At 51.4% G+C, this 12788-nt stretch overlaps 1 protein-coding gene across 3 annotated transcripts in view; it reads right to left on the reverse strand.

Moving 5' to 3' along the window:
* The window catches only part of LOC125717544 (adhesion G protein-coupled receptor L1-like), a 66072-nt gene that overhangs the window by 15469 nt on the left and 37815 nt on the right, over nt 1-12788 (reverse strand). For 2 of the 3 annotated variants that reach the window (XM_048990598.1, XM_048990597.1), the window contains exons 6-12: nt 5724-5931; nt 5327-5591; nt 4916-5243; nt 2604-2915; nt 1690-1793; nt 1101-1286; nt 930-968 (exon numbers count right to left, since the gene is read on the reverse strand). In XM_048990598.1, coding sequence (XP_048846555.1) covers nt 930-968; nt 1101-1286; nt 1690-1793; nt 2604-2915; nt 4916-5243; nt 5327-5591; nt 5724-5931 — 1442 coding nt within the window. Of the gene's footprint in view, nt 1-929; nt 969-1100; nt 1287-1689; nt 1794-2603; nt 2916-4915; nt 5244-5326; nt 5592-5723; nt 5932-11869; nt 12216-12788 lie in introns of those variants that run through there. The other variant, XM_048990599.1, reaches the window with a different exon arrangement.

Raw genomic sequence — 12788 nt, forward strand, 5'->3', positions numbered from 1 at the left:
TGCATTTTCACCCTCTGCAGTGTATTAAAAGCATTAATATTTCAGAGAAAATGTAAAATGAAAGGAGGGCGAGATATTAAGTGAATTAAAATGAACAAAAAACGAAATAAAAACCAATTCTAGTTCCTCAACTGATGAGTCTAGCTGCATGACGATTTCATCCAATTAAAAAAGGGCATGTATGATAGTCAGCCAATCAGGGTACAGCTATTCAGAAAGCAGCTATTTTCGTTTCCTCTTGTTTCCTCAATGCTACCCGCAATAACAGGCTCCCACTTCAAAACCTGCAGTGTTCAGCAGATTCCAGGTCACATACAGGTTTTTCCTCACAACGTGCCGAGATGTCACATGGCCCAATGTTGCGTGTGGAAAAAAAACTCAAAGCGTAACATTTCAACAAAAAAAGACACTCGCAAAGTGTTATCATCCTCTCCTGTCAGTCAGGGCATAGATCAATAATAGTTTAAATGCAGATACCAGTGAACTGATTTCGGGGTGTAATTACACCTTCGATTATGGAATTTACACAGGCACAGAAAACAGCCCCCCCCCGCCCCCCATTTCATTCAGCAGTATTCTGAGCTTTTTCTCCACCGGCTCTCCTGAGACCATCCCAGCCACTTGTCATTATATGTAGCTAATGAGATTTCTGCAGTATAAATCCCGCGCAAGTTATTTATGGCTAATTGTGCGTTACTAAGTCGGCAAAGGGGGAATGGCGCCCTCTATCCCAAAGTAAGGGGTTTGCGTTATCTTACCGACTGCTAATTGGATACTAATTAGTCATCTCATTAAAGGCACGTTTTCGGCAATTATTTCTGATAAGAACTGCTAAACACCGAAATTACACAATTAACATGCTGGCGTATGTGTGGTTAGGAGCCGGAAGTGGGACACTGGAGGAGAGCTGATGGGGGGGCAGAGGGTACCTGGATGTAGGCCCGGCAAGTTCTCTCCCTCTTCTGCAGCTGGAAGGAAAAAAGCAGGATGAGTGGCAGGGAGGACGAGTGCGTCGTAGTGTTTCCGTGACTCGTAGGAGTCGGCGTGTCTCTCGGGGAATTGCGAGCGTTTGCGAGTGCATGCGTGGGCGGCCGTCGAACCTTGTTGTAGTTGCGCGCGGCCGACTCCTTGTTTCCAGGTCGCAGTGCTTGCAGCTGGGCATCCAGGATGTCCAGTAGCTGCTCCATGAGGCGCACGGACGAGCTGACGTCGCCGGCGTGGATGCGCCCCCGCGTGTGGTTCACCAACTCGCCTGCGATGTTCGCTGCGTTCTCCCCGCTCTTGATCTGCGGGGACCACAGACGTCACCTTCAGTGCTGGATCTAGGCTGCCTAGGGCCCGGATGACAGAAGGGGGCCTGGCAAAAGTGTACAAAGGGGACCCCCTCCCCATTTGGGCCTGTGAAATGGTAGACCCGGCCCTGGCCATCGTTAACCCATACCACCAATAAAAAAGAAGGGGGAAGGGATTTACATGCATCCCCCAAAAGCTGATTGGCTTAGCAATATGATGGGGGTTAGGTTTCTTTCTAAGCCACTCCCACATGTCACATTCAATTGGTTATTTACTAAAGAGGGAGGTGAGATACTATATATATAATTCTTGGCAGCAGAGGATATTAGTGACGCAGAAGATGACCGCAATGTGCTGGAGACCCTGGGCAGGGCCGGATGCACGTCTGGCTGGTACCTTCTGGGCCACCTGGCTGACCCAGGGCGAGGTGCAGTTGCTGAGGTCGGGGCCGCGGGGGCTCCACATAGCCGGGGAGACCAAGCACTGGAAGGAGGCGATGCCTGGATGCAGCGAGAGGGAGGGACGAAGGAGCTGGTTGAGACGGAGAGCAGGGATAGCGCCGTGGAGAGTTTTGTGGGAGGGGAAGGAGAGGGAATGCAGGCTGGCTGAGAAAAAATCTGAGGAAAAATGAGAGCAGGCGCCGCGGCCAAATAACAAGCTAATCACACAGCGGCGTGACACAGAGAAAGCACCCGAGGGAGGCCGCGTCCCACCACACTGCATCCTCCGGAAAGTTCCGCGTTTACGCAGGTGAGTTCAGAGAGAGGACACAGGCCCGGGATCTGACGGTCCTGAGCCGGCGTGCGGCTCCATGCACACAAATAAAACCAGCAGACGGGAGGCTTCCAGCAGAGCCGGCGAGAGAGGGAGGGAGTGGGGGAAGGGGGAGAGAGGGGGTGCTGGGAGAAGAGTGGGGAGAGGGGAAGGAGAAGTTAGACAGAGAGAGAGAGGAAGAGGATGGGCAGAGGACGATGTGGGGGGGGGATTTGAGCTGGTGAATCAGAGCGGAAGCCGTGGTGTTTTACTGGCACTGTTCCTGCTCCCCCCCCTTCACCTGCGTTGTCACGAGCCTGGAGCTGATGCCAACGGGTGCCAATTAAGGCAGCAGCTAACGGCGCCCTGGCAGCACTTCAAGGGGTGGCGGGGGGGCTTGGTAGAAACTTGGGGGGGGGGTGAAGTGCTTTCAAAACCAGGTTTCTGTCACTGAAAATCAGGTCTTCTGCCCCCATGTGGTGCTTAGAGAGAACCGCATGGCTGACTGCTGTAGAAATAAGGGCGGTATGCAGGCATGCCAGGAACACGCCCCTTACCCAGAGAGCCCTTGGGACAGGGCCGTTCCACCATCTCCCCCTTCTGCGTGGGGGGCCACTGGACCCCACGGGCCACGCGGGCCTCGCAGGTATGTGGCTCAGGGCCCTGGGGGGGGCGCGGCAGGCGAGGTGGCCGGCCGGTGACGGGCACGGTGGCGGTGATGGGTCTCAGGTCGGGGGCCTTGTTGATGGCCCCAATGGGGTGCGAGGTGGGGGGCAGGGGGCGTGGCGTGGAGGGCCCGGAGCTGTGGGCGATGGTGGGCTTGAAGGGCGACAGAGTGGTGCTGGTCATCTGGGTCGTGGTGACGGGGTCTGGGAGGAGCACAGAGAATAGCGGGCAGAGTCCGGTTAACCTGCAGTTAACTAGAAGATTAACAGCTACCTCAGCAGGACATGAACGTCTGAAAGTATCCGGATAAAATGGATATACTGATCAGTACAAAAATGAAATATCTTCGATTATTATTACCCAGGGTTCCAATTACATAGGAGCTTTTGGGGGGGGGGGGCTATTTTTCAGCGTGTACCACGACCCCCTCAAGTCACATGCACACGCATACATAGGTGTGCGGCAGCCCGGTCAGTGACAGAGTTACTGAGGAAAACATTCTGCTATTACTGCAGGCAGTTAGAACCGTCAGTAACATATGATACAGGCACAATAATAACATCAGAATCATGCAAGAAGTTTAATAGAATAATATTAATATTAATACTATTATTCCATGAACCTTAATGTACGGAACATAAAACATAACCTATAACAAAAAAGTGGACACATTTTTAGAGCCCTCCCCAACGGTCTCAGGGGAAGCTTTCCTGTCCTTCCCTGGGGGGCGGAGATTCCCCCTTAATACGCACCATAATATTATATTTATGCATTTCATATTATCAGTTTTGTTTACTGGGTGTCAACAATTAAATGGGAATACTTCTGGCGCTTGCTGAAAGATCGCAGAAATTTGTGCAAATCCTGAAAACGATTTGGATCACATAAAGTCATATAGTGTGTATATATATAAGTAATACATAATATTTACTATATAAATGCGTAATATATCTTCAGTATTAAATGTCCTGGCTTGATTCCGCAGCACATCATCCTCTCGGTTTCCACCCTCAGTCACATGTTAGCTGTCTTTGTGATCATGTGACGTTTAAACTTTTCAGTGCTGGTAATTTTGCATTTTTAACAATGGGTCTAAAACGCAGTGCTCACAGCGCGTACAGCAGTGACTTTTGTACATACAGGGGTATAACTGATTTGTACGTTATATAAAAAGGTCTAAATAGGAAATGACAAAGTAATTTGGCACGCAAAGTGTACCGTTTGTTTAGACATTGGGAATAAATAGACGCGTTACGTTATCAGGCTAACAGACTCTTATGGGTGAAGGTTAAGGGAAGACAAGTATGATTCACAAATGTTCACATTTATGGGGATCTTCCGCCCCTGCAAATGTTAAGGGGTTACTGTAGACTCCTTTTATTATCGTTAAAGGGGCAGCACTGTGGTCGCACCCCATAGTGAGGCATTGGTTCAAATCCCACCTCCGCTTTGCGTGTATGGACTTTGCACGCTCTCTTTGTGTCGTGTGACAGCACGTTCCCCTGGGATCCGCGCGTTCGCTGCGCGCTCCCTACGCCCCTCCCTTGCGACACTGTCAGAATTTCCAAGCCTCACTGGAATGTTGTCGTTAAGTGGTTGATTTGAATCTTTCTGGAGTTTACGAGTTAATGAGCTAGCACTAAACACTTCATTTCCCCCCGAAAAGTTTGATTTGTCTTCACGTTTCGATGAGAGTAATTATTTCCGCGCTCCAGTCAGTTGCTTTTTTTGCTCTTCATGTTCCCGGCCTCCCGCTGGCCCTGAGATCCCAGTGACTGGCGGGATTCGCACCCCCAAGGGTGGAGGATGGCCTCATGCCCGAGGTCTCCCTCTGTCCGACGACCCCAACTCAACACGACGCGTGATCAAGCCGCGAAGCAGCCTGGAGTCAGTCCCCACTGAGAATGTTTACACGCTGCTGCTGATCTCCGCTACATAAATACCAGCTGCGAGATCGATGAAGGACCCTTTTAAATCAGTGTTCTCCCTCTCTTACTCGTACCAGCTGCTAAATGGCAATAAACAACAAATCAATGTTTCATATATGCATTTTTGGATATTTATATATGACCTATTTACTCCTCATTGTTCTTTTAAATGTTTTTTTCTTTTGTTTTGTTAATGGTGACTCGTTTTGCCACAGCAAAGATGGGCTAGACTGTGGACTAGTTCAATGGTTCTAGAAAGATACACAGGAACGTACCATTGGTGGGATCAGGGGGGCCAAATTCCAGTGGGTATCTCAGCACATTGTAGTTGTTCCACACGTAGAGCTGGTTGTCGCGAGGGTTGTAGTCGATGGAGGAGACATACTGGTAGGGGTTGGGGAAGGGGATATGCACAGGCTCTTCACGCCCGCGGTTGGTGTTGTAGGCATACAGCACCAGGTCACCACCTGCCTCGCTGTCGTCGTCCTGGTAGACGGAGCGCACGGCGTACAGCACCCCACACGCCATGAAGGCATTGGACGCCAGCCGCTTGTCGAAGGTTGTCTCCCACGTGCCCTCGAAGCGCAGGGTATATGGGTTCACCTGCGGGGAGGGGTCAGGACGGTTGAATGATCAAATTACCCATAATCCCACGGGGGCGGCTGAGGTTGGGTACGTCTCCTTACCTGGCTGACCACCAGGCGCCCGTTGTTGGCCTCTGTGGCATAGATGACCCACAGGCCGTTCTCGTCCACGGCCAGGTCGATGTCAGACTTGCCGCCCCAGCGGTACGGAGACGTGTCGTGGTAGTTGGCGTTGGCGATGATGGCCTCCCCGCTCTTGATGCGCGTGCGCAGGTCGTACTTGACGATGTTGCGCGTGCGCTCCTTGTTGTAGAACACGGCTCCGTCATACACCACGAAGCCCGTCCCATCCACGCGATTTGGCAGCCTGTGGGGGGGGGGGGGGGGTCACATTTTCTCAGAGACATCAGTTCAGGTTGAAGAATTGTTCTTATCGACCAATAAAGATTTGTATATTCTGATTCTTTCATTTCTCCTTTAAGCAATAGGGGGCGCTCACTTGTAGGTCGTAGTGGCACGGTTCTGTCGGAAGTCTTCCCAGGACATATATTCGTACAGCATGTCTGTGCGGTAAGGTGTCCAGGGCATGACGTAGAGCCTGTCCCCCGACTGCAGGGGGTCTTTGCACCATGCCCCCGCCTGGTGCTCTGCTTCCTGCAGTGAGCTGGCCGGCTGGACCCTCAGGAGAGTGCCCGGACAAACGAAGACTGGAGGAAGAGATGGAGGGAGGAAAGAAGGAGCGAGGGGTCGAGAGAGGGAGGGCAGTGGGGTTAAGAAGGGGAATCCGGGAGGGGAAAGGAGGAAGAAGGGAATGAGGAAGGAAAAGGAGAAGAAGAGCGGGAGGAAATGAAGTAGATGGAGGAAGGAGAAGATGAACCACAGGAGGCAGAGAGGGAGGAGAGAGAAGAGGGAAGGGAGGAATGGAAGAGGAATGGAGGGTGGATGGAGGTGGGAAATTGGGAGAGATTGGGTGGGGGGGGGGGGGAAAGAGTAACAGAGGAGCGTGAGATAAACCAGCAGGCTGGAAAACCATAAGAGCAGAACGACTGACCATGTGTTAAAGCTTGTTTAGTGCGGAGAAGGAGAGCTGGGCTCTCCGGATTGGCGGGGGGGGAGGGGGGGGGATCAAACTGCTGTTGCCCAAATACTGTCTCCAGGTTCACCTCTAAGGCTGCCCTAATTCAGCGCTGCCTTGCTTTCTATTTCGAGACATGAGTCGCTCATCTCCAGCTACACTCACTTATAGTGGGGTCTGCTTTAAATATTTATTTAGATAATAGACAAGGACAGTGTTAGCAGTGTCTGCCAGGGCCAGCTGTGTCACAACAGGAGGAGGAAAGGGTGTATGTGTCACACACACACACGCACGCACACACACACAGATCATACACGCGTAAAAGCATACATACACAAATAAGAAGTGTATATGATAGAGATCAGCCCACATGTCTTCCTAAGAAAACTGACAGGCGAAAACAAAAGGATTACCTGCTGTGTGTGTTTATGCCTAAACAGAAACCTTCAGGGATCAGGAAATGTCTCCTATGGAAAAAAGCCATCAGCTCATCAACGTCATTAAGGGAGAGGGTTGTGTTTACTGGGGATATTTAAGAAAAACAAAAGCCAGACACCCTGCTCACTGACTCCCTGTAAGGAACACAGACACGTCCTGCTCACTGACTCCCTGTAAGGAACACAGACACGTCCTGCTCACTGACTCCCTGTTAGGAATACAGACACGTCCTGCTCACTGACTCCCTGTTAGGAACACAGACACGTCCTGCTCACTGACTCCCTGTAAGGAACACAGACACGTCCTGCTCACTGACTCCCTGTTAGGAACACAGACACGTCCTGCTCACTGACTCCCTGTTAGGAACACAGACACGTCCTGCTCACTGACTCCCTGTAAAAACACAGACACACGTCCTGCTCATTGACTCCCTGTAAGGAATACAGACACGTCCTGCTCACTGACTCCCTGTAAGGAATACAGACACGTCCTGCTCACTGACTCCCTGTAAGGAACACAGACACGTACTGCTCACTGACTCCCTGTAAGGAACACAGACACGTCCTGCTCACTGACTCCCTGTAAGGAACACAGACACGTCCTGCTCACTGACTCCCTGTAAGGAACACAGACACGTCCTGCTCACTGACTCCCTGTAAGGAACACAGACACACGTCCTGCTCACTGACTCCCTGTAAGGAACACAGATACTCAATACCACTTGCGGTACATCAGTGTCACTGTCCATGAGTCCATGTCAATACTCATGTTTACTTGGATGAGCGCCCTGAGAGTGAGCAGATGCGGTGCCCAAACAAACTGAAGTCCGTGACACACAGACATAGGTGACAGGGGTGTCCCTGTCCAGGAGTGTGAGGCCATGGAAGCAGAATGAGAAGAGGCTGTGTGTTTGTCTTAACACTGAATAACAAACAAGTGTCCCAGGGGCAGAGTAACAGAGTGATGAGCGGGAGTACGTAAACCCTGTCTCACCTTCAACATTCACCTGCCGCACGTGGACCCACCCCCTGTGACCCGTGGAGACACAAGACTATGACTCACGATGTAGCACAAAAGCAGAGTATAGCGCCACCATGGGGAGGGAGGGGGAAGCAGGCTACATGTTGTGCATGTAACGCTCCTTGCTGAGGTGTATTCAGCTGGCCATCGCTTAGGAACAACCTTCAACAGAAGTCCTGTTTTCCGAGTTGTGTGCTGGGGGTAAAAAAAATTCCAGGTTCCATTCAAAATGACTGTAGGTGAAGGCGGCTGTGCAGGGCTGATGGGGGGGGCTCATCCTGCATGCCTGTCACTCAGTACGCCGCAGTTTCCGTCACCGGCAGCCCCCCCTCTTGGGTGTGGGTGTGCTGCACGCCTTTCCCGTGGCGCCATTCCGCTCTCCGCGTGACTGTTCCCGCGGACGACGGGGAGAAGAGGACGTCACTCCGGGGGCTTCGTTATCTGCCGTGGAATCACGAGTCTGCGTTTCCGATTTCTGTCTGAGCATGGCTGCTTTGTCAGAACACGCCGGATGCCCGAGCCCTGGGACAGACCGCGTTGAATACCGGGCGCCTGAATTATATTGTGCTGGGTTGGCCTTTGGAAAACGGTGCAGGGGGGGGCAGTCACAGTTACAATGCCTTGTATGAGGTATGTGACACCCTTGTTTCCTTTTTTTAATATTTAAACAGCATTAGGTCCCTCCCTGACCCCCCATCACCACGGTGACTCTTTCACCTTGCCACTCATCCAAGGGACCCCAGCTGCTCGCGGCAGCGCCAATGCAGTTCAGATAGGTGGGAAGGGGCGGGCAGGGGGGGGGCCCTCGCTAGTTCACATTTGCCTGCTCATTAAACGAGACTCATGCTGGGCTTCATAGCAGGAGGAACAGAGGAGCCCCCCGAGCTCGGAGCGGGGGTTTAGGGGACTCTGACAGGAACATATTTATCTTGCACCTTTGTCACACGGGGGCCCCGTGCATCGCCGTGCCAGTGTTGATTTTCCACAGCCCTATTCCGAAACAAATACCGCCTGCTGATTCCGCTGCCCCCCTCTGCAGAATCAAGGATTTCAAACACACCTTAGGCGCGGAGATCGTTCCTGCAGCGGTAATTAAATTCAGTACACATTCTGACCTGAAAGGGGCGCCATAGAGCATAGTGTGTTTTCACGATGAAGACCTAATGGAAAACAGTTATGCATGTGTGAATTCGCGTCTATAGGAGAGAGGACATTTAATTAAGGGAAAGAGGGGGCACACAGAGGGGTCTCCATCCTGTAAAACGGGTTTGCGAGGGACACATTTCGGTGACAGGGACAGACAGAGGTATTGCGCTGTCACTCTCAGAGAGCTCAAGCCAAAGCACGACCACAGAGTATGACATCTGAACTCCCCCCCCCCCGCCCCCCTCCACTGCCTGAAACCATGGCAATATGATTCGAACACAAGCACACAAATAAACAAAACATGCAGAGACACACACATACACACGCTGGAGAAATGCAGGATGTCGCTTCTTCCATCTGTTGTTTCTGTCAAGACCGTGAGGACTAAATTAGGGTTATAACCTGTACGATGGCCCGTCAGACACGCTAGCTATGATCTGCTGAAGAAGCAGCTGTTTAAGGAGAAGCCTGCTTTCTGAACAGGACAGTGTGCTGGCAATGATGGCTCAGTAATGGACCTTAGAGCACTGTATTACAGTGCTGCTGACCGCATTGTGACCACCTGGTCGCCAGGATGAAGATGCTGCTGATGGCCTGGGCTGCTGGTGACAGGTGTCCTTGTTGGGAATACAGCAGACCAACACGGGATTATGGGTACTGAAGCATCTGTTTATAAAATGGTGCCGGAAACAGCCGGCTGAATTTACGGCCAATGGCTCCAGTCAGAAATCCCGATCGCTGAGTAATACCAGGCTCTCACTGGCTGAGCTCTAAACTGCCGACATCTCATTGGTCGACCTCCTGTTGTCTGAGCACCGACCGGGAATCGGTACTGCATACGGCCTGTCAGCTTCTCTCCTCTCATCTGTCACTGGCTGTCAAAATGTCTGTCAATCAGAGCCCAGTTCCTGAGCACAACAGCAAGAAGCGTGTCAACGGAAAGCGGGGGGGGGGGGGGGGGGGGGGGAAGGAAAATCTATCTGTCGATCCGTTAAGGAATCAACCTAACAATCGAGCAATCAATCAGCGTGAGTTATCAAAGACAGGGCCGACATGAAGCTGCGTTATCGTTCAGGAATGAACAGACAGAGGATATAATAGTTGTAAAGAGGATGGGGAGTGAGACAGAAGATGGTGTTTCAAAGGGATGCCTGCGTGCCATATGAATAGGCCCAGAAAGCGACGCGGCGTGGGGGTTGCTTTCTGCTAGGGGAGCGAGCACATTGGGGTAGTGTGATATGCATACATTAATATAGCCCAGGAGCTGGGTGGCATGGCTGTGAGCATGATTGGCAGGGCTGGGGTCGACAGGGCTAGAGCCACTCCCTTCCTGGATAGGACACGCCCTCTCTGGATAGGACACGCCCTCTCTGGGTAGGACACGCCCTCTCTGAGTAGGACACACCCTCTCTGAACAAACACGCCCTCTCTGGGCAGGCACCCCAACTCAAGCAAGAGTTAGAATGGTCAGAATTGCCTCAGGTGACCCACGCCGGAGCTGTGCACACCCACTGGGGGTGGAGGATACCCCTCAGGAGCAGGTGCTGTAGCCACTTGTAAGACCCCGCCCACCCCAGCCCTGGAAACTGCCCACTTCGGTGGGAAAGCAGGGAGGAAGCGAGGGGCAACAGACAGATGAGTACGGCAGGGGGGGGGACGGGAAAGGAACGCAACAGAGGAAGAGAGGATGGGCAAAGGGAAAGAAGGTGGAGAGTTTGGAGGTGTGTGTGGGGGGGAGGGTTCAGTGAACCGGCAGCTGCTTGCGATGAAGACATGAGATATTAGAGATACGTATCAAAATTTTTTAAATAAATAAGGAAGAGGAGGAAGAAAGGGGAGAGAAGCAGAGAGACGTTGGAGGTGAGAGTGTACACGGAAGCACCTGGAAATGGGAGGAACCACTCACGAGGTGGGGCACGGGAGCACGGGATTGGACGCACTGGGTCACATGATCCGGGGGAAAAACTCTCACTGTTACCGTTTCAGGAGATGTCGCGCTCAAAAATGAAGAGAGTGAACTCAAACGACAGAAAGAAAGCGAGGGATTCATCCTGAAGGAAGGAAAAGAAAAGGGGGGAGAGACCACAGCAAGACAGAAAGATCTAAAATAATGTATAGAGGAAGAGGACAGTCTCTTGGATCTAGAAGGACCAATTAAAGATATGGATAAATTAATGAGAAAAATAATAATAATAACAAATTAATTACATTGACTGGTAACTGCACAAATCAATAAAATCCAGGGTTATGAAGACGCTGAACACCTCCTCTGTGCTGGGGGGGTGATGCACCTCCATGTGTGGGGGAGAGACCACATGGCCTGCAATAACACAGGGGGTGTGTGTTTGCATGCAGCTGAGTGCATGGTTTCAATTAAGGGCCCTAATTAAATGACATTGCCAGTCTTTTTCAATTGGAGCCCCTGATTGTGCGGGTGTCTGCGTATGTGTGTGTGAAAGAACCCACATCCTGACTTATGTGTGTCTGTGAGCAGAGACAGGCTTGTTGTTTGTGAGGCCCCACTCAAAAAGTCACTTTGTGGCCCCTGCTAGTGTAGTAGCTGTTTGTGGCCAACAGGGGGCCCCCACACAAATACGTAGTTTGAGTCTTGGTAAACGCAGTCACTGGGCAGGCAATGCCGTACGGCAGGACTCAGGGAATCATGTGGAGAGGCTCCGGAGCGTTCGTTAGAAGAAAGGAAGAGAGACAGAGAGTGTGTGTGTGTGTGTGTGTTAGAAAGAGAGAAAAAGAGAGGGAGAGCGAAAGAAAGCATGAAAGAGAAAAGGGGGCACAGGGCTGGGTAGGATTAACATCAAACATGACCACAACACAAGGTGCTGGGTTAGGAGAGAGGGAGGAGGGCAGGGAGAGATGGAGGGAAGGGGAGGTAACGCAGGAGAAAGGAGAGAGGAGGGAGGATAGGAGGGGAGGGCGAGCTGTGGTGTTATGTTCATTGTGGTCTTTACCTTTCTGATCCACTTCTATTCAAGCATCGGAAAAGAAAGAGAGAAGGAGAGAGAGAAAGAGAGAGAGAGAAAGAGTGAAAGAAGAAAACAGGTGCAGGAAAAAAGAGAAAATTGATTAAATAAAAAGTCGTCCTTTTGTCGTTCGTTTTTCTCTTTTCAAATTCACGTTATTCGCCTGGGGTTCGGTTCACTGAGGAGCAGACAACGTTCAGGGGAAGGATGGACCCAGATGCAAAATGGAGCTAAATACAAAGGTAAGCGTTTCATGAAAAAGCATCAGCCCGTCCGAGCCCCCAAATCCGCACTTCCATTTCAGACTAGTCTGTCACCCCCACCCCAAGCACCCACCAACTGCGCCCATCGTCATCTCTCCACCCAAATGCCCCAAAAATCAACCCCCCATCCCATCCCATCCCGTCCGCCCTCTTGGTCCTCCATCTGGCTTCCTGTCAGGGAGTAAAACATTTAGCCTCCTCCTCCTCCGCGCTGTGAGGGAAAAGAGAATGAGAGAGAGGTATGTTAGGAACGGACAAATGGGAGGAAGAGGAGTAGGCGAGGCGAATTCCCAGCAGGCCTTGCTGTGAAGCCTGCCAGAGTCCGCTCTGATCCCTATCACACCTCACTCATGCTTGAATTTCAAAGAAACATTCTCCGCATTTCATTTTTAACATCTTCAGTGTGCGGCTCCAAATGTCAATATTTTACACCAGTTTTAGGCCAAAAAAAACAAGAGGTTGGCAGACGATATCGACGGTAAAGGCTCCTAGCGGCGAGCTGCACCCCAGGGCCCAGCTGCCAATCGCAGCAAACCGACTGCACTGCACATCTCCACCATGCGGAGTCACATTTGAATTTGATCTCTTTTTTTTGGCTCTAGGCCAGCTACCCTTTTCTTTCTCTCTTTTTTTTTTATAAAAAA

The sequence above is a fragment of the Brienomyrus brachyistius genome, chromosome 22 (assembly GCF_023856365.1).
Source record: "Brienomyrus brachyistius isolate T26 chromosome 22, BBRACH_0.4, whole genome shotgun sequence".
Lineage (NCBI taxonomy): Eukaryota > Metazoa > Chordata > Actinopteri > Osteoglossiformes > Mormyridae > Brienomyrus > Brienomyrus brachyistius.